Here is a 22,040-nt window from a genome sequence, read left to right as displayed (position 1 = left end):
ATACACTTGGATTCTTTCTGCAATGAGTAACACAACACTGCAGTCCTCAATGACAGACTGGCCTCCAGGTTTGGCCATTCATTTATAATAGGAATTAAATCTGCTGAAATGCATCTGGCTTGTTTGTTAATACAAGAGCTTCTAAATGAGGTTTCAGGGGAAAAGGAAAAGAGGTATAGGAAAGAATGTGTGAACAGAGTACATGAAGGTGGCTTTGGGCTATACCTGCTGTAGTTAATATATAGTCCAAGGAAAGGAGCTGGGAAAATTGAACTCAAAAAACATCTGTCTGTGATATGGAGCATAAGCTCAGCAGGTCCATTATAGTACTAAAAGGCCAAGCTTTTCCAGCCAACAAGGCAGACGGAAGAGAATGTGAAAAGGGCTGTCTGAACATCAGGAACTGAGCCTGTCCAGTGAGCATTTGCCTTCCAGAGCAAGCTTAGAAAGCCTGTCAGAGAGGGAGCCTGATCATATTGGTCCCAAGTGGAAAACACATGGCAGTACTGCAGGGCCCTTTCAGCACAGGCTAATGAAGGGACTCTTTGCTGGGGAGCTGTGCCTTAAAAGAGGATTGTCACCATTTGGAGGACTGATCTATGAAGGTTGGAATACAGACGTACCAGTGCAGGCACTGGAATTTCTCTCCATTGATTTCCACTTAACAGAAATATTTTTTCAAAAGTGACACAAAATATCTTTGGTCCTGGTGAGCATATTCATGTGGCTGAGAATGACTTGGTGGTAAACTCTTGCTCCCCCAGCAAGAAACCTTGAAACCTTATAAATACCTTAGAAATAGACAGCTTTTGCTAAACTTTTCTTAATTCTTTTCTATACTTTCTTGGTGTACAGGTCAAGACATGTACCCAGGGCACGGAGCATCCTTCTGTACAAAGTCAACTTCACAGCATTCTCCCTGGCATTGTGGTTTCCTTAATGAACATCGGTCTCTGTGGGAGGTGGTAAGAGTTGTCAGAACACTTTTCCCTGGTTTTATTGCCTTCTCTGGATTCTTTTGGATAATTCATTATGTGACTAATCAGTTGTTGCTGTTTAAATGTGTTATTGTACAGGACAAAGGGGATATACCTGATTTAGTGAGAAAGCTGTAGTGGGCAATTTAATCGGCTTGGAGGACAAATCAATGCATATTTTCAATGCATATTTTCAATGCATAAGGTCCCTCTGTTAGACATTAACTGTCATTATTATCCAAGTTTAAACTGCAGTGGCATTTTTTGACTGCTGTTGCAGCCAGTGCACCTCAGTAGCCCACAAAACCTTACTAAGGAGCCAGGGTGTGTGGGATGGGATTCTGTCACATCTCTGCTGGCAAGGGTGGTTATACTGCTGGGAAAGGGTCTCCGGGGACCTCAGCGAGCTCAGTGGCCAAGGTTTGCAAAATTACATTTTTATGTGAGCTTTGGCTCATCATCGTGCGAGAGACTGCAGTGGCTTTGGCACAGAGGGCGCTGGAAGGGCAGATAAAATCCCTGCACTGCCTCTTTTGGGCTGGGCACGGACAGCATCCTTGTCTTATTTTCCAGCAACAGGAGTAAGTACAAAATAGCCTGTCCTTTTACTGATACGTTTTTCAGGCTATACAATAAAAGTGCATGAGCCCCCCCGGTGCAAGGGGCTGGGTGCCCACGGAACCACCTCTTCCATTTGCCCCTCAGCCTGGCTGAAACGTGAGAGCAGAGGCTGGCTCGGGAGTTCGAGCCTGTGATGGGGAGACAGGGCTATGAGGGAGGGACAGGGCTGTGAGGGGGGGGCCACAGCGCTGTGAGAGGGACACGGCCCTGGGAGGGGTGACAGAGCTGGGAGCGGGTGACAGAGCTGTGAGGTGACAGCTGTCAGAGAGGCGCGACGCTGATGAGGGAGCAGATGTGAGGGGCTGTGGGCAGGGGCTGCGCTGCGAGAGGCAGCCCTGTGAGGGAACAGCTTGTGAGGGCGTCCTAGCGCTATGAGGGGGTCCCCGCCCTCCGAGGGAACAGCTGTGAGGGGTTCCAGCCTTGTGAGGGGTCCCAGCCCTATGATGGGGGTCCCCGCCCTGTGAAGGAACAGCTATGAAGGGTCCCAGCCCCATGACGGAGGTCCCCGCGCGCTCCCTCACGAGCGGAGCCGCCTCGCGCCCGTCCCTCTCCACGGCGGCGGGACCGGGCAGGAGCGGGCGCGCGCTCGGCGCTGATTGGCCGCCGTCCCCCGCGCGCCACGGGTGGCGCCGGCGCTCGAAGTTTGTGTCCGCGGCGGTGCCACCGCCCCAGCGCCCGCGGGCTGAGCCCGGCTCTGCGCGCTCCTGCCTGCGCTGCGCCGCCGGGGCCGGGCCGGCTGAGCCCGGCTTTGCGCGTCCTGCCTGCGCTGCACCGCCGGGGCCGGGCCGGCTGAGCCCGGCTTTGCGCGTCCTGCCTGCGCTGCACCGCCGGGGCCGGGCCGGCTGAGCCCTGCTCTGCGCGCTCCTACCTGCGCTGAGCCCTGCTCTGCGCGCTCCTACCTGCGCTGAGCCCTGCTCTGCGCGCTCCTACCTGCGCTGAGCCCTGCTCTGCGCGCTCCTACCTGCGCTGCACCGCCGGGGCTGGACCGGCTGAGCGCCGAAGGACGGCGGTCCGGCGATGGCGAGGCGCGGGCGGCGGCGTTGAGGGCGGCTGAGGAGGGGAGTCGGTTCCCGAGCGGGCGCCATGCGGTCACTGAACATCACCCCGGAGCAGTTCGCGCAGCTCTTACGGGACAACAACGTGACGCGGGAGCAGTTTATCGCCCTCTACGAGCTGCAGCCGCTGGTGTACATCCCGGAGCTGCCGGGGCGCACCAAGGTGGCCTTCGTCTTCATCTGCGTGCTCATCTTCGCCCTGGCCCTCTTCGGCAACTGCCTTGTGCTCTACGTGGTGACCCGCAGCAAAGCCATGAGGACCGTCACCAACATCTTCATCTGCTCCCTGGCGCTCAGCGACCTCCTCATCGCCTTCTTCTGCGTGCCCTTCACCATGCTGCAGAACATCTCCTCCAACTGGCTGGGCGGTGGGTGCCGGGGCTGGGGCGGGCAGGGCCGGGCTGCAGGGAGGTGCCGGCGGGGCGGACGATGAGGGGCAGCGCTTGCGGCAGCGCCGCCGCCGAGGCCACTGTTCCCGCTGTCCGTGCGGGACCAGACCCCTCTCCTTTCCGCCGCCCGTGAGGGACCGGACCCCTCTCCTTCCCGCCGTCCGTGAGGGACCGGACCCCTCTCCCTCCCGCCCCCTGTGAGGGACCGGACCCCTCTCCTTCCCGCCGTCCGTGAGGGACCGGACCTCTCTCCTTCCCGCCCCCTGTGAGGGACCGGACCCCTCTCCTTCCCGCCGTCCGTGAGGGACCGGACCCCTCTCCTTCCCGCCGTCCGTGAGGGACCGGACCCCTCTCCTTCCCGCCGTCCGTGAGGGACCGGACCCCTCTCCTTCCCGCCGTCCGTGAGGGACCGGACCCCTCTCCTTTCCGCCGTCCGTGAGGGACCGGACCCCTCTCCCTCCCACCCCTTCCCGTGAGGGATCTGCTCTTCTTCCCTCCCTCGCATTATGTTAAACCTTTTCTGCTTGTATTCATTAAAAGTTGCGGGGTGTGTGTGGCAGACGGTTCGTTGTGTGGTGCTGATGAGGCGGCCTTGCCGTATTATTTTTTTTCTTTTATAAGTAATCAGATCTGTGTGGCAAGCGAAGTATTAGTCTTTACTCAGCTTAAGTTCCTCAGCTCGGAGACAGACCTCCATAACCTTTTGTGAGGAGAAATGTCCTTGGAGAAATAAGAGGAATGAGAGAACATGCAGAATTTATGTTGAAATAATTACCTCTGTTTTTTTGGGAACTACGTTGTATTCCTGTTGATGTGAAGGAGTTTTGGGCAAGGCTTTACCTGGTGCCTGGAAAGAGTGATTTTCTTTTTTTTCCCTTCTATGCATCCCAGTTCCAAAGTAGTAAAGAACAGACAAAGGCACAGTAAGACTATACATGGTATTTTTCTTCCTTTTCTTGTTCTTAAAATAGCATTTGACAATTATGAGTGGAAAAATAGAAGGGAATGGTTTGCAGCCAGTAGCAGACATCATGTACAACCACATATTCTGAAATATTTTTCAGAATATTTCAATATTAACAGAAAAGTGATACATTTATATTTTGATTTCCAAGGCTTCCTATGCTTCTGTTGGGCAACAGTGAAGAACATTGTTTAGAACCTGGAGATTTACTTCCAGTCCCTCCCACAGACTGCAATACAGGATGGGAATTGACAGGTCAGAGGAGATTTGAGAAGCACACTGATACCTATCCCAGTTTTATTTTAACATATTTTTGTCTGAAAACAGGAATTTTCTGATGAATACCAAACTCCTGGGGCTACTGATAGTAAGGACAACTGTTGCATTTTCATAAGGTCTGTTTTAAGGAGAGGTAACTTTTGTTTTAAGATAATACAGATGTTGAACCTCAAAACTATTAGAATGTATAAATAAAACCCATGAGATAAATTGACAGCTGTATTGCTGTGCCTTACTTTTGACTGTTGCAGTTCCAGTTCTGCTTCCTTGGAGAAGAACACAAGAGTAAGTCACTGGTGACATGAAGCAATCTCATAAAGGGAAGAGAGGACTGAGTTGAGTAGTTTTCCCTAAAGATGTGTGATTCTTTCTCTTAAGGAAGGGTCTGGTCTGCCAACTTGGCCACACATCAGACCAGAATCAACTGACTTTGGGTGGAGTGAAGCTTCCACGTGTGCTGAATTACAGCAATTAGAGCACAGGCATGTGCAACAATACAGGGAAAACAGGTGTGTTTTCATTTCCCTTCTCTTCCCGGGATGCTTGACAAAAATCTAGCAGCAGTTGGTGTAAAAAGCATAGCATAGTAGCAACAAATATCTTTGGATACTCAGTATGTGGATGTTTAAAGCACACTGCTCTGTGAGGTTACTGTACTCTTTGCCTGCCCTCTTTGCTGTGCTAGAGCATCTTCAGTACAAGTGAATCCACAGGTCCCTTTGACACTGGTAGGAGCCTTTATGGACCCAGTAAGATAATTAACTAACACAGTATTGGGACAACACCATTGATGAGTGTTCATCTTTCACTGTTGGGAGCAGGGGTTGTGATGTAAAATTCAGGAAAATAAATGAGATGTGAACTGATGGTATCCCAAGGGATCTGATTTCTGAGTCTTACACTGTGAAGCATGAAGGGTGATTACAGTTATACTGCCAGTCCTGGAGGAGTCTTTCCCTTGCTAGCTTTGATGGTTTAGTTTTCCTTTTGCCTTTTATTTTGTACTCTGAAAAATCTTATTTTCATCCACCTTAATGCAACCCTGCTGAGCAGTGCAAGCTCCAACTCTGTTACGAAAACCAGGATTGACTTGTAATAGATCCCTGCTGAAAAACGTGGTGCATCCTGAGACACTTGATGCTAGAAATGTTATTGGAGTTCTGAGCAGTCACTTGGTAGCTTGATTTGTTTGCACTTGCATCACTAAAACAAGCATGTGGATTGTTTGAACTGAGATGTGGGTGTTTGTACTTTGATTGGAACTGGTCCTTTATTTCTGTGCTTGAATTTGTGTGTTTCTCCCTCTTCCCCTTCAGAAACCAACAGCAGAATGGGAGAGGACAAAACTGCAAACACACTAATACAAGCAAAAGAACAGACACAGTTTCAGAGTAGCTCTTATGTTTTAAGACACCATGGGCTGCTTTCAGAAAGGATTTCTTATTGTTTTGGTCCTTCTAAAGGGAAGGATGAAACATTCCACTCCTAAGGGTCCCAGGTGTGTGTAGTTTATAATAGGAGAATGCTGATAGCTGGTGAAGTAATTGGAGTTGTGGATGGTCAAGTGACTCACCTAACAGTAATTTGTCAGAATTCTTTAGAAGCTGAAGATTTCTGTTATGCTTATCAGAACTTCTGACAGAGATAGGAAGAAGTAAAGCACTGCACTGCCCTGACTTTTCCCACAAAACATTAATTAATACACCCTAACCTCACCTACAGCTGAAAAACTGAGCATGTGTCTCACTTTGCCTGGTTATTATGTAGCATTAACACAGACCCTTTAGCTCTCTATAGGCAGCAACTGGAAGCAGCACCATAATGATTAAAATTAGGTGAATTTGCCTTAATTTTGATTTTCTGATCTCTTAATCTGTGTGGCTGTGAGACTGTAATAGTGATAGTATATGATTTAATTTTTCAAATTTAGGCTTTGCAGCTAAAATGGCTGTAATTTCTAGGGGAGCTTTAATTAAAATCCTGCAAGCTAATCTCTCTGTAATGTGGAAGAAAATTAAAATTGTGACTTTGGCATAAATAATCACTGGGGTCATATTTATTGGTAAGAAAGATAAAGGGGAATTTGAGTGAGAGTACATGGATGCATACAGCAATAATATGTCTTGGTGCAAGCTGAGCAGTTGAGGGTTTGCTCTCAAATGATCATAGGAGGGAAGCAATAGTGGTGGTATTCTTGTGACACTGGTGGCAGCAATATTTAAGGTAGATTTGGGCTTTTGTCTCTGGGTCATATATTAGGAGAGTTGCTTTATTTTCTCACACAGCTTAGTTACCTGAGTAATAGTACTGTCTACAGAACTGCCTGAGCAACTGGAGAGGTACTTCAATGTTGTGTGATCTAACAGCTGTAGTAAAAAATACAGGCAGAACTTGAGGCTACAGTACAGCTACTGCTATGGTACATCTTCCTTGTGGATTTTGCATCTTATCAGTTAGAATATGTGTGCTCAGGACAGGTGCCAGGGGGTGACTTTACCTGTGACTTAGGGAGTGGTCAGTCACCTGAGGCACTCCTGGACACACAGCAGCATTTGAGGTGCCCTCTTGTATCTTGTCTGGCCTCCAGCTGCCTCTCAGGAGACCAATGGGTCTTCTGTAGGTATCTGTCATATCTGGTGCTCCTTGACATGACAGTTCACAGAACCATAGAATTGACTGGGTTGGAAAAGACCTCCGAGATCATCAAGTCCAACCCTTGGTCCAACTCCAGTCCCTTTACCAGATCATGGCACTCAGTGCCACGGCCAAGCTCAGTTTCAAAACCTCCAGGGATGGGGAATCCACCCCCTCTCTGGGCAGCCCATTCCAATGCCTGACTACTCTCTCTGGAAAGAATTTTTTCTGATCTCCAACTTAAATCCATCCAGCATTGATAGATAAACTGAGGGCTATTCCATGTTCATGGTCTAATTGCATGGGCTCATGCCATGTCATTTTATTTCAGCTGTTGTATTTGATCATAACCAGACTTGAACTGCCACAGGTCGCTTGTGTCATGTGCCACCCTCCTGCTTTCTTCTGGGCAGATGTGTGTATAATGTTCTTTGTCCTCTGTAGGTAACATGGAAGAGGCTTGGCCAGTGTGCATGGGGAACTACTAAGGATGGAAAATGCCTCTGTGCCCAAGTATTGATATAAAACAGGTTGCCCAGGTCTGAAAGACCCTCAGGGATATCACCTGTATGATGATGACTGACATGTCCTGCCCCAAGTTACTAAAGAAGAGAAAAATTACCTTCATTTCATCAAAAGTGGAGTGGAGAGAACTCATTACAAGTTGTGATAGAGATTTTAGTGCAAGGGTTTGGTCAACAATTTAACCTCATTTTGCCAGAGGAAGGAGCAACTTATGTCAAAGAACGGTTTCAGGATTTTGCCCTTGTTACCCTAATAAAAGAAAAAGCTGATCTTTCAAATGGGTGTTAAAATGGGTAAATCACAGATATAGACACAGTTTCTGATAATGAAGGCATGAAACATTGTTTAAGAGAGTAACACTTATTATATTTGCAGTCTTCTCAATGTGTTACCTTTGGGGAAAACTAATCATTGCTTGAATAATGTGTGCAGATTTCAGCAGTGCATAAGGAATACTTTTGGGAACCTCTCAGCTTCTGGAGGAAGAGAAGCAATTAGTTATTTTCATTCCCAGAGTCCTTCTGCAAATGATTTTATTTCCCAGTTGGAAATGGTCAATCTTAAATGCTGCAGGGCTGTCTTGACTTACATTCTATTGGAAGTGTTTGCTTACCTTGTAGGAAGTTAAACATTTTGATACATACTGAAGGTATTAGTTAAAGTATTGTTATTACTTAAATTATTCAGAAAAGACAACACTTTTCTATAGTGTCTCCACTGCAGAAATGAACACAGTTCTGGTACACTGACCATTTTGAGATGGCCCCAGCAATTCTTTAGCCTTTTGTGCTAAAACTGGGCAATGGAACAACTTAAGGAGTGAGATTTAAATAATGCTGACCAAAGCCCACTGAAGTGGACTATTGTTCTTTATGTTTGTACATTAATCTGTCAATAATTGTCCTCTTCAGGAAGGATCTGAAATTATGTTTTGAAGAATGTGGTTCTTAAAAAGAAATAAATAGTAAATAATCCAAGTGCCTTTATCATGAAGATAGAAAAGCAAACCCATTTTCACTTTCAGGTTGGTTGGGAGATACAGAATTTCATTGTATTCTTAATCCATTATTGATTCATGGTAGGTGAGTGTGTCATGACAAGGGCACAGTACCTGACACAAATAACTAAAATATAGAGCAGTCATATTAGGCCATGGGAAGAAGACTGGAACAACACTGACTGTTAAACATATAATCTTCCAACCATGTTCTAAACAGCTACATTTTTACCAGCTTGGTTAGAAAAAAGATGTTAGTCAGTATATCCCTTTAAAATCTTCTGTTACTCTGCTAAGTCTGAACACAAACATGTGAAAATTAGCTTGACATGTTTTTAATATGTGCCTTTGCCACACCATTCTGAAATAATTACCTTATTTAACAATAAATGTCATTTTCCATGTGTACAAAAGCTGATGAGGTTTGTAGTTTGAAAACACAGGTTATATAATTGAAAGTATTAAAAGACTTGCAGGAAATCTTTAGTAATTATCTAAGCAGTTTGGAATGGCTGGTATATAATTATAAATAAACATATTTATAAATAAAATTATGAAAGTTTTGAAAGCTAAGAAGAGTTTTATTTCAGCCAACTATGTCTAATGAAAAATGTCTTTTTGTTTCACATTTCTGGAAGTGCTGGTGTTGCTCCTTGTCCAGGAAAATCCCTGTAATGCAGCATAGCTCAAGTGGACTTTACTTCATTTAAGTCTGACCTTTTCCAAAGTGTAAAAAATAGCATAAGGTGAAAGTCTGGGGGTTTTGTTTTGTGTTATTTGTTTGGTTTTGGTTTTGCCAGGGCTCCAACACTCAAACTTGGGATTTTTTAGTGAAACAGGAACTTAACCATTTCATTGACAAGTTTTGCTTTTCTGCTGGTTATTTGTATCAGGAGTCCCTTCTAACTTAGGGAAGGAAAAACTTGAAACCAACTTTTTGGTTTGATTGACCATTAGTGCAAGGAAGGTGTGACCTGAGCTTGCTTTTTGTTTTATCTCACAACAGAAGGTTAAGGCTGAAGGATTGAATTTGACAGATGGGTCTGGTCCCTGTCTGTGTACTGAGAAGCTGCTCAGGTGCTGAGTGAGGAAGACATGGCTGTTATCCAAGGGGCTTACCTGGTGCTCACTGAAGCCAAGGAAGAAGTGGGGGGAGATTTATTGTGTATGTTGCAGTTGGTACAAGATATGAGGATGTCTTGTCTTGCTCTGGAAAAATACATACTAGGGGGGAAACAGAGATGCAACCCAATGCATCAACTTCCATGCAGTGTCACTGCTGCCCACGCTAGGATTTCATTCAAGTAGCTTGAAATGGGGCTGCATGGTATATTTTTACTCTGTTTTAAGCCAAATCTGTGGGCACATTCATCATGTTGCTGGTGTTGAATATGTACTTCAAAGGTACTTGATTTCCATCCTTTTCCCCTTGCCCTTTCCTTCCCCTTTTGGAGCCACAGAAAAAGTGATTTTTGGACAGCTAGAATGGATAAGACCAGTAGCAAAGCAGTTCCTTCTTGTAAGTTAGAGTGACTTTTAGCCTGGTGTAGCAGACATAAATTTCCCTGTTCCTTGTTCCCTTCAGGAGGGGTAGCATTAAGTTTTGATAGTTTGTTTTCTTTCTGTTTTCTATGCTGTTACTGCTTAAGGTGTCTGTAGCATCATAAAGCTTGACTTGAAATTGGATCAGGTATTCCTTTGGCTATTTGGAGTTTATGAAATATATCTGTGTAAGGTATAAGTAAGGTTCAAGTAAGGAAAATAACCCTGACTGTTGCTGAAATGAATAGTGATACTGAGGTGTAAGAGTGTGAGGGAGCTGTGAGAATGTGGACAAAAAATTATGTCAGGGCCAGAAAATGAGTAAATGAGGAGCAGATTGGGAAAGGTATTAACTTAAGATTTTTGAGAGAATAATTTATACCAGTTTCTAAGTTGGTAAGGACTTGAAGATGTGCATTGGAGGATGAGTAGTAAGTCAAGAATTGAACATGTACAGCAATAAAACCTGAAGGTGCAGAATTACAGTGGGAACCTGTGCAACTCTGAAAATGCAGGCAGGAAATTGCATTTGATTTCACCAGTGTCGTTAACATAATGTGTTAATCAGGGAAGAGTGAGAACAGAAGGATGATGAAGAGGTTGAATAATTTCCCTTATGTTATGCCTTAGAGAGGACTCCCCTGTATATCTGACTTGGCAGGATGATGCACTGAGTGCTAAAATGTACAAATAGAGTGGTATTTAAAAGAGCATAAGGAATGTATCTACAACAGCAGAAAAGGTAAACTTTAAAATAGGTAATGCCAAGGCCTTCATAGAACTGGAGAGTAATTTGCCAAGATAAAAAAATAATGGATGTCCCTGTAACTTGGTGTGTTTGAAAACAGATGATGGAAGATGTGGTCAAAATGAAATGGGAATAAATGTCCAACTGATACAGAGCCAGTGAATATGTCCTTAGAAATCTTGGTTTTAGCAGACATAGCTCAAAGCTGCATTTGGTGAATAGCTTAAACTGGTGATTTATCAGTTTGGATGTTAAAATAAATCAGAGAATCTTGGTCTGTTCTTTTAGTAATGGAGTTTTGTATCAGAAGCTGTTACATGAAGTGCAACAGTTGAATACCTTTCTTTCTGATCTTGCAGGTGCCTTTGCTTGCAAGATGGTGCCGTTTGTTCAGTCCACTGCTATTGTAACTGAGATTCTTACAATGACCTGCATTGCTGTGGAGAGACACCAGGGAATTGTGCATCCACTGAAAATGAAGTGGCAGTACACCAATAAAAGAGCTTTCACAATGCTTGGTAAGACTTCAGTCACCTCCAGGAATCATGCATGTAAAGAAATAATCTTCACTGTGGAAGGCATGACAGAACAGAAGGCTTTGACTAATTAATAAGTGGTGACATTAATAAAACAGCTCAAAGATAGTGCCTATTTGTATAGTAATAACTGGCCAAACCCCTCACAATAGGCTTGGCATCTAAAGGCAAAAATGTGCTTAACAAAGACTCTGATAAACCTTTAGCAGCCTTTTCATTTTTTCAAGACAGTTTCAAAATGTAAAAGCACAGCTAAAGCAATGTCACAGCTGTATGGTCCTTCCATTGCCACACAGAGAACTTACATAATGCTGCTCAAACAAATTATAAGTGGCTTTTCCACTTGAATAACAAGAAATTAAGGTTGTTTGAGAAACAGAAGAGAACAAAAGAGTTGTTGTTTTGAATGTTAACAGATGTTCTTTATTAAAATTGTCTATTTTACCTGACTTTTAAAAGGTAAAGCTGTTGGGCTGTTTCATACCAGAACTGATGCTGCTTGTTGTACAAAGTACTAAAAGATGTGTTTGTTTGCAGGCATAGTCTGGTTGCTGGCACTCATTGTTGGGTCACCCATGTGGCACGTGCAACGGCTGGAGGTACGTGTGGGGAAATGGGAATTCACCTTAAACTTGGCCCTTGCTGGATCTTTTTGTACCTTTAGCAGTGAAATTGAACCAACTCCAATGGAATTAGAGGGCAGTAAGGGAGGTGGAGCTTTTATTCCGTGTGTCAGCAGGAGAACTGGAAGAAGGGACACCAACAGGGACTAGTTATGTCCACCCTCTCCACCTACCCTATGTCAAAGCTGTAATTATATCTGTACTTTCACTGTGGCTTCCTTTTGGTTTATGGGTCCACTGGCACAGCAATGTAGGACTTAGGTTACTGTTCAGAGTGGCAAAGTGTTCCCCCAGATCTGGAAGAGCTGAGCTTATTTTAAAATTAATGAGCTGCTCATTTGAGTTGATGACGTTACTGTACATTTTGGAGGTTAGAAAAATTCTTGGCAGAGTCTGCTGCTTGTGAGTCTGAATGTTAACAATTTTTTTTAAGTGGCTCATATGTGAAGTTTTTATACATTCTTCTTTACTTGCAAAATTCATAACCAAGGTCTCCTTTGAAATGCAAATCAGAGCTTCTCCTGACCTCTCTTTGCCAACTTGGATCAACCCAACACTTGCTATGGAATTGTGATTGTTCTGTTAAGAACAAGGACTCTTTGAATGTGCTTGGTTTTTACACTTGGGTAAACACTTCAGTGACTCATCTTCCTTGCACTCGTTACAGGTTAAATATGACTTTCTGTATGAAAAAGTGTATGTTTGTTGCTTGGAAGAATGGGCCAGTCCCATCTATCAGAAGATCTACACTACCTTTATTCTTGTTATACTCTTCCTTCTTCCACTGATGCTGATGCTTTTTTTGTACACTAAAATTGGCTATGAACTCTGGATTAAGAAACGAGTGGGAGATGCTTCAGTTCTTCAAACCATTCATGGGAGTGAAATGTCCAAAATATCAAGGTTTGTAAGCAAAATACACTTGGAACTTTGATTTCTAGAAAGTCTTTTTTTTTCCCCTGACAGTTTTCATAAAGAAGTGCAAGAAAAAATAAAATTTTTATTTCCATATGCATTGGAGAGTATAGCATAGCCCAGATTTTTAAAGCTACCTACTTATTTAACACTTAGATATCCAGCTTAAGACAGGTTAAACAGATAATTTTTTTCTTAGTGTAGCCACACTTTGGAGTGAACCCTTTCACCAACTCTCAGTATATTTGTACTTTGTGAAGTGCTTGCTTTTTCAAAAGATGGAGGCCATCAGTTAGAAGATGGCTTGAGGAAAATGCTGCTACATTATTTTTTTGTGTTCGATGGAAAGTCCTTTATGTAATTCTGAGACTGTGAACAGCAGCTTAACTTGATAGAGCTTAGAAAGCATTTGCATGTTCTCAGGTGTGTTTATGGGAGACTTCCCAGATGGTAGTGCTCTGTGTGAAAAGCTATAAAAATCAATAATTATTAACTCTGCTATTTAGCACTAAATATGGGCTGCCTTTAATATTGCCTCATGTTTTTGCTTTTCATTGGGCACATTGATCTTGTGCCTGTGATGTGCCACAAACCCTCAGCAGTTCTGTTCATTAGGCAGAGTATCTCCTTGACTATTGACTGTAAGGAGAATCCTGACAAGCCGATTAAGGATAAATTATTCCTGAGGTCTTTGTCTAACAAAGTGCCTAAGGAAGCACTCACTCTATCAGATTCTCTGATCAGGTGCTGCAGGCATGGTCAGTGCTCCCAGATTTAAGAAGGGACTCTTATTTTTTGAGCAATTAAGGGAGTTTCATATCACAGAATCATAGAATGGATTGGGTTGGAAAAGACCTCTGAGATCATCAAGTCCAACCCTTGGTCCAACTCCAGTCCCTTTACCAGATCATGGCACTCAGTGCCACGGCCAATCTCAGTTTCAAAACCTCCAGGGATGGGGAATCCACCCCTCTCTGGGCAGGCCATTCCAATGCCTGATTTCTCTCTCTGGAAAGAATTTTTTTCTGATCTCCAACTTCAATTTCCCCTGGCAGAGCTTGAGCCTGTGCCCCCTTGTCCTATTGTCCTTGTCCTATATGTTCCCTCCCATCTCTTACTCTTGGAATTATTTGCATCTGCTTGAACAGAGTTTAAAATGCCTTGCAAGATACACTAATGTCATGTCTTGCTGCAGCTGCAAAGTGCTTTTCCAGAAGAGAAAAATGAAAGGTGTTAATTGACGTACCAGATTTATGTGATGTTGGACTTTTGTTTCCAAGGGAATTGTGCACTTCTGAGCATGTTCGAGGGTTTTGTTTGCATCTGCACCCATCAGGACACAGTTACAGCTGTAACTTGAGGAGAGACATCTGACTGCCAGTCAGTTCTTAGTGATTCAGTGTGGAATGTCTTGGTGCAATTTCAGGAAGAAGAAGCGAGCAATTGTTATGATGGTGACAGTGGTGTTTCTCTTTGCAGTCTGTTGGGCCCCTTTCCATGTGATTCACATGATGATAGAATACAGTGAGTACCTGCCTTTCTTAGTTTTTTTAATGATGGAAATACACATTGTGACAAGCTCGTGCTGCTGCAACATTCAGCTGCAGAGCAGCTTCTGCCAGCAAAGGCTGATGTGCTTATAAATCCTGAATCTTGGAATAGAGTTACACAGCCAGTGGCAGATGAGTTACTCTGGAGCTGTGAGTGATAGACATACCTGCAGTGCTCATGGAAAATGAGTGTATTTCAAAAACCTTATTATTACTGAGCCAGGGAATCTTTTAGGTTGGAAAGGACCTTTAATGTAGTGTTTGGGAGACACCTTACAGCTGAGAGACACTTTTTTCAGTCACACTTTTTTCTTCCCCCCTCTTTGAATTGAACACTGCCCCCCCAAAAAAACCCAAAACAAACCAAAAAACCCTAAGCCCCAAATACAATCTTTGTCTTACATTGAGCTTTTTATCCAGGGTGGGTGGGAGGGAACTCAAGCTCTCCATTTACTCTTTTAGAATGTAAGCTCTTTAGAAAGAATGTTGTTGTTGAATTTGCACTGCACATAATCCAGTTCTGGAAAGAAGGTTTGCTAGGCCTTAAAAGACTTAAAAAAAGACAAGACTATTGGGGTGGTGAGCATATCTCTGCAGATTCTTTTTCTTTCTGTGTCTGTTTTGCTACCCTCGTTTGCCGAAGGGTTAAAAGTGCCTGGCTGGAAGATAAAACCTCTTGAAGTGTTGTTTTAATTTAAATTTAAATTTAATGTAACTGTTTGAAGTTAAGCTGATGAAATATTTACCCTTTCACTTGCTCTGGTTTTAATGAGGTGGGCATATTGGAAATACAAATTCTAGACATCACAGTGATAATAATGAATCCAAGTGAACTTTTTCAGTGGTCTTGACTGAAAACTGCCTTGGAAATGCCCTCAATGCTTGTTTTCTATGCTTTTTGCTGTTTGCCCTGTTCTCTCTTCATCTCCCATCTCCTCATGGGTACTGGGCTAACTAACATGTGGGACTGTGCAGCAGGCTGTGTGCAGGAACAAGAGGAAGTTTTCATAGTTGTTAACTCTGCTTGCCAAAGGCAGCAGCTGTTTCATTGTCTTCTATCACAAACAAGATTGTCGCAGATACATCAGTAGTTCAGCCAAATGATGTTTATGTCTGGGCAGAGTCAGACATGCACAAGCTCTGACTATTAAAATTGAATTGTCCAGTGTTAAGGTTGCTCAAAACGCTCCTTGAATTGTTTGCTCTCTTTTTATTGCTAATTTCAGGAATTTATTTCAGGTGCTGCAAGGCCTTTATTTTACTTGCCATACAAACCTCTGCAGTATTTATCCAGCTTGGTCACTGAGTACTTGAATTCAAGAAATTCTGAATCGTCTGTGAGCTCAATGATTACGAAGTGAGAGATGAGACCAAGATGATGCATTTTTAGCTGTGTGTGGTCAGTGACAAGACAGGGGGTAGTGTTCAAGTACATATTGTTTGATAGGACGTGACACTTGGAGCCAAAAGAACAGCTGGAATAAACAAGGCCTGTGCTTAGCAAGTTGGAGGCTCAATGTTGCATGGCCATTGGACAGCTCCTCTGGCTCACACATTGCCTCTTTCAATGGATTCTGTTACTGCATCCATAGAAAGCAGAAATGTGTGATAGATCTTGATTTTTTCCTTGTTGATCAAACCCTTTTGCTGATATTAAGAACTTCCAGCAAGGTCTTTTGTTGATTTTAAACAAAAGCTTCTAATGCCAGACTGGATATAACTGGGCTAAGTAGGAAGCATTTATGCCATCCTGTGCTTACAGCAGATTTCTTTCCTCCCTTCCAGGTAATTTTGAGAGGGAGTATGATGATGTGACAGTCAAAATGACCTTTGCAATTGTCCAGCTCATCGGATTCTTCAATTCAATTTGCAACCCTATTGTTTATGCTTTCATGAACGAGAACTTCAAGAAGAACTTTTTGTCTGCCATCTGCTTCTGCATTGTGAAAGAAAATGCATCCCCAGCCAGGCAGGTTGGGAACTCGGGGATTACCATGAGGAGGCAAAAGCCAAGTGTTTCCCAGAGAGATGCCCTGGACTCGGAGGGAGCCAGGAGGGAGGCGTTCAGCGACGGCAACATCGAGGTGAAGTTCTGCGACCAGCCAGCTGCCAAAAGGAATCTGAGAAGGCACCTTGTCCTGTTCAGCTCTGAGCTCACTGTGCATGGAAATGGACAGTAGCATTGCAGGGGTTTGAGCATGGAAAAATCCTTCTGTCTGTGTGATAACTCTCAATAAGCCATTTAAAACAGTTTTCTACTTTGCATGCTGAAATGAGCGGGGAAATATTTGCAGACTGTTACAATGCTGAGATAATGGTTGAGAAAATGTAATATTTATTCTATAAGGATGAGGAGTAAAGCTTTGGTAAACAACATTGCTGTGTGATTTCCTATGGGGGATAAGTAATTTCTTCCTAAGCAGGCTTAGGGCTTGTTTGCCCTTTGCTTTAGGTAAGCCAAAAAAACTACTGCTTGCTCTGTGTGTTCTGTGTCTGGACCACATACAGCTGGATGCCTGAAGACAGGAGATGGAGAAGTGTGCACTATTTTTGGACAACCTGGAAATCTGACATGGGCCTGACATTGCAAGATCTGTTCTCTGCTGCTCTGACAACAGAGGAGCTTCAGATGTGGGTTCAGGAAAGATGCAGACTGAGATGCAATGCTGTTTTAGCAAAAATAGAAAAGGATAAGAAACAGCCAGCCAGAATTTGACACTGAAGAGATTAAGATTTAAACCTTGCATGCATATTCAAATTTTGTTAACAGGAAGCATATTAGTAATTAACAATGCATGCATAATTAATGTGCTGTTTTCACAGGTTAATTCTTGGGTACAAATTTAAATGCCAGTGTACTGCCCTGGAAACTGCATTGTTCTGCTGAAAAATGGGGAGGTTGAAGTGCTGCACAAAGTGTGCAGGTGCTGGAGGAGTGGTCTGTAAACACTGAGTTTAATTTACAGTCATTGGATATGTGGCTTATGGGTTGAAAATGTGGTGTTGCCATTTTTTGGAGAGAGAAGAGGACCAGATCCAGAGCCTGTTGTGACTTCACAGAAGCAAATTTATTTTAAGGTTTTTATTTATTTGCACTGCTAAATTCAGTGGCAGGTTTTAACAAGTGTTTTACAAAAACTTCCAAGTATTTGATGGTTTTGTTTTGTCTTACCTGTTTCTTTTATTGTCTCATAATGTTATGCCAATGAGTAACTGTTGTAGTATTGTATTTTTTTTTAATTAAAATTCCTTTTTGGGTTTGTTGGTGCTGTTTTGCTCTAGGGAATATCTGCTGTAAACTTCATTCTTTAAGTTTCTCTTTGTTTAAAGATTCATGTGAGCTTATATGTGGCTCTTTAGTGATTAAATTCCAGTCCTGTTACAGGTGTCAGCTGTTCCTGTAATCCTGAGAGCTGTAATTTAAAGGACTTTGCAGAATAAGGTGAGAAAGGGGAAAAACCCTCCGGTCTCTTGGGAGAAGTGATAGATGTTTCAGCGCAGATAAATGTGGCTATGGTTGTAGTTATGGTTATATGGCTATATTAAATATAAACCAAAATACAAAAGGCAGTTCTCACACTGTTCCTAATAGTAACTGAATTATCTGTGCATTTTTGACACAGTAGATTTTTAGGGAGCCAGATGATCATAGCTGCAGGGAATAAAGATCCATTATTGACTTTAACACAACCAAGATTTTGCCCATGGGTTTGTTTTTTTTTAACATGTCAGAGCTTCACCTTTTATTAACTAACAAAATTAATTGTTCTACTGAACAGGGTGAGTTGTTAGTCCAGACCAGTAGCCTGTCTTTTGAATGCCTTATACCATGTGTGTGGCTGTAACTCAGTGCTCCAAGCCAGAGGAAGCTGGCACTGCTGTGGGAAGAACAGCCCTGCCTTCCCCCAGCCTGCCTGTGCTTCTTCCCACCTTGCAGTAACAGAATTAATGGTGCATCTGATCACAGAAATTTCTGGCTGATGATTTTACCAGAGCACAGAAAAATAACCACACTCGTTTCCCTAAAATGGGAATATTTATCAAAACTGTTGTGTTCTTTGAGGAAAAAATATCTTGGTTATGAATTACTTGTAATTTCTTTGATAAAATTAAAGAGAAACTTCTTTGTCCTCAGCTGTAAGGGGCTAAGGCTCCAAGTTACAAGGAGGTGATGCCAGGAACTGGCATGGCAGCGAAGCCAGGAGCCTGAGAGGACACAGCTGAGCAGAGACTGCAAGTCTGAGTGGACCAGGCAAGAGTGTCAGATGTGTGAGCTTACTCAGCTGAGAGCAGAGTATTAACAAGGACAACAGTGAGTAAAGGGAGTGAATACTCTCAGAAACCAGCAGTTTTCCCACTCTGCAGGATTTCCCAGCTGCAGGATTCCCACTCTCTGTCAGGTGCAGGTTGGGGCTTGGCCATTAGAAGTTTCTCAGTTTCAATCTGTTTTCAGGTAGGCTTTGGCTGTTCCCTGGGCAGGGATAACATTGGTGGAGGAGGTGATCAGTAGCTGGCTGTGTAATGGGTAAGGTTATCATCTGTTGCCTAATCTTAGCAAAATGAGGTTATGCAAAAACGTTTGTAGATCAGCTGTAAATCTTCAAGCTGATGGTTCTCATTCAAGAAGAAAAGAAACCATCTCTTGCTGAGCACAGTTTGCTTGGGTAGAATATGGGAAAAGATCTGTTTGGAGGGAATGGCAGTGGTGGTGAGGATTTAGAAGGGACCATGCACTAAATATAAAGAAGATGTTGGAGGGAAAGGTGGACAAATGCTTGAAGGCTGATTACATGAGCAAAACAGAGATGGGCAGTTGCAAAGCACACGTAAAGTGTCCAGGGTTCAGCTGCCCCAGGCTTGGTTGTGAAGAACAGATCCAAGTCCTCTGCTCAGCCTTGCTGGAAAAGTTGTTGAGCTGAGAGTACATGTTGTAAAGTACCTAATAAAACAGTTACAATTTTTTTTTTAGGTAATAATGGCAACTCATAAAGATGAGAAAAGGCCAAACAGGCATTAGGGGAAAGATCTTTTTTTTGAGAGAGAGTTAGAAGATGGCAATTAAAAATATTGACTATCATCCTGTTCCAAGGAATAATGGGAGGCAGCCAGTGATGGCCAGACCAGCAGAGATGTGTGAGGTGCCAACATCAAGGGAGTAAGTATATAAATTCTCAGCGTGGTGATGAATTAGCCCCTGTCTATATGCTGGTTATATGATTAGCCAATATGCAGTGGTTGTGTATGGTGCTTGCAGTGTCTGGGTATGGCAGAAGCTGTTAAATCAAGTGATCCAGCATAGGGGAAGGGACACCTGAGAGACGAGAGAAATTACACAAAAGCACTGAAGATGAGGTCTAGATTAATATTGCCCAGGGAAAGTAAAAGTGGAGTAAGTAGATGAAAGGATTTAGTAAAGCTGTTGACATGGAGAGATGGGAATAGGAAAATCATTGTGGCAAGGCGTGTTTTTATATACATATGGGATGATTTGAGTGTTACAGAAGTTGGGAAAGTTTAGAAACTATTTAAAGCAGTTTTGGAAACAGAACAGCATCTCAGTGCACAGGGCAAAAGGCTGGGAAGAGTGAAAGCTGCCCTTTTGGTGCCAGTGGAATGGAGCAGGAGCTTCGTCAGGCTGAGAAGGAGACAGGTAAATGTGGATTTAATGCAGAAACACAGGAGTTCAGATTGTATATGTGCCTTCAGAAACATCCACATAACCTTTTTATTTCTGTCTATACTCCAAGACCAGCTTTGACACCTCAAATCTGGCTTTCAGGGGTATCTCTGGAAATTCAAGTCATCATTAGCTTCTTCTGTCAAAACTCCAGTGAAGTTGATACATTATGAAGTTATTTTACAAACTCTGGTGATTGGAGATGAAAATGAACTCATGGTATTAATATTTAGTTAATAATTCACTGCAAGTGGTTCTACTTTGCAAAACTCTTAGGATGTGATGTTCTGCTCAAACATTATGTAGAATTTCTCTGATCCTGTAATAAATTCTGATTCCAATTACTATTTTCAGTGCTGCTGTCAGCATGTGATAGTCTCTGCACCAGCTTTTGGTCACTGCTGCCTGCATTGTTTCCTCTTCTGGGATGTCTGGGTTTGGTTCTGTCTGGACAAAAGTGGCAGCTGCTCTGTGACCCTGTAATAGGCACATCTGGATCAAAAAGGGTCACATTCTGTTTTATTAAGAGGGTTTTACACCTCCACCTTTTCCACTACATCAGCACAACAAAACATGGTCAGCCAAAACCAGGTTCCTTTTATTCCTGTAGATACAGACTAACAGTCCTTCCAGTCAAGTGGAGATACCACCTGTTTTCTGCAAAAGGGCTGCCCCACAAGCCAGGGCTGGTTTGGAGAATGTTTAAGGATATTAACATATAAAAGGCACCTGGAAATGTAGTGGAGTTACATACAAACTTCAAGAAATTGTATCTGTGCCCTGTAGGGTGCTTAAAACTCAAACCAAGGCTTGAAAGATGTTTGCTGCCTGAAAAATACTGAATTTTGCTGACCAGGCTCCTGTGCAGTAATACAAAGCCTTCTGTGAAAAGTTCTGACTTCCTTATATTTTCCAATATTTTTCTCAAAGCCCCAAACATACTGTGGAATATGGTCAGCTTATGAAAGGGACCCTGTCCTAAAATGACATAATAGTGTGTTTACATTGAAGACATCTTTAGATCTGGACTCCTTTCTTAGAGGAAAGAATCTCTGATTTTAAGTTTCTGTTTGAAATCTCTTTATAGCTCCCTGGTCTTTATTTGCTTCTTCCAATGGCAACACTCATTTTTTTCTAACTTCATTGCACCAAGGCTCCTCAGGACTCTCTCTCATCACATGAGTGCACTGTTCCCTTGGACATGATCCTTTTCTCTCTCTCTAATCTTTTCCAAACATGCCTGATCAAATTGTGTGCAGCTTTTCAGGTGTAACAGTGCCTCGTGAAATAAATACTCACCATGCCTAGCACCTGTATGTTTGCTCTGTTTGCCAAAATACAAATGACTTCAGATGCTTAACTTTCTCCTTGTACAGAATTCATGATATATGACTGAAAACTTGTACTTTCATGCCTCTTCATAAACTGCAGACTCTGGTTTACAGACTTGAGGTGGTTTTTCCTACATTTTAAAATTACATCTTTATTCAAAATCAATCTCTTATTTATACCATCTTCCCCCCTGGTCCCTGAGCAAAGCCTTAATTAAATGATGTAAAATTTAATGCAAGATCTCCATAATTCTCTTTTGTCTTGGAAATACATGAGAGAGATTTCAGGCTTTTTCAGTGCACTTGTAGCTGATTTGTCAATCCATTTAATTTTCCCATTTGAAATAGATGTCCTTTCTACTTGTATTCCTTGATAAATATTCTAATGTATGTACCTATAACTGTTGCAGCATCAAATATAATTTTCTAGCAGTATCACAGGTGCAATCTTAATTTCTGCTTCAACAGTTTGCTCCAGCAAAAATTACTCAGGGTTAAACTGTATTTTCAAATGTTGAAGAATGAAAGGTTGGCTGACTATATAAAGCAGAAATGCATTGACTTCCACATCCATCCCACTGGAGGAGGGAGTTTAATTGTTTTAGGAAAAAATAAAACTTCATTCAGTGGAAAGGCAAGGTTTGACATCTGCCTCTTGCCTCACTCCTTTTTTTGCT

The 22,040-nt window shown here is 42.9% G+C and overlaps 1 protein-coding gene across 2 annotated transcripts; it reads left to right on the top strand.

The window, feature by feature from the left end:
• The first annotated feature begins 2,214 nt into the window (after positions 1–2,214).
• Positions 2,215–21,559, top strand: QRFPR (pyroglutamylated RFamide peptide receptor). 2 transcript variants are annotated; one of them, XM_071555502.1, is made up of 6 exons: positions 2,215–3,021; positions 11,091–11,249; positions 11,805–11,866; positions 12,558–12,793; positions 14,232–14,329; positions 16,141–21,559. In XM_071555502.1, the coding sequence occupies exons 1-6, from the start codon at positions 2,682–2,684 to the stop codon at positions 16,533–16,535; spliced, it is 1,290 nt and encodes a 429-aa protein (XP_071411603.1). In that variant the 5' UTR covers positions 2,215–2,681; the 3' UTR covers positions 16,536–21,559. The 2 variants fall into 2 exon arrangements, with proteins under 2 accessions (XP_071411603.1, XP_071411604.1); XM_071555503.1 differs by having other exon boundaries at positions 14,285–14,329; positions 16,141–16,229.
• The last annotated feature ends 481 nt before the right edge of the window (positions 21,560–22,040 follow it).

The sequence above is a fragment of the Pithys albifrons genome, chromosome 5 (assembly GCF_047495875.1).
Source record: "Pithys albifrons albifrons isolate INPA30051 chromosome 5, PitAlb_v1, whole genome shotgun sequence".
Classification (NCBI taxonomy): domain Eukaryota; kingdom Metazoa; phylum Chordata; class Aves; order Passeriformes; family Thamnophilidae; genus Pithys; species Pithys albifrons.
This window is presented reverse-complemented; position numbering and strand designations above follow the sequence as displayed.

Coding starts and splice junctions, on each gene's coding strand:
- QRFPR (XM_071555502.1), top strand. CDS start 2,682: ATGCGGTCACTGAACATCACCCCGGAGCAGTTCGCGCAGCTCTTACGG. Junction 3,022..11,090: donor CTCCTCCAACTGGCTGGGCG/GTGGGTGCCGGG, acceptor CTGATCTTGCAG/GTGCCTTTGCTTGCAAGATG. Junction 11,250..11,804: donor AAGAGCTTTCACAATGCTTG/GTAAGACTTCAG, acceptor GTTTGTTTGCAG/GCATAGTCTGGTTGCTGGCA.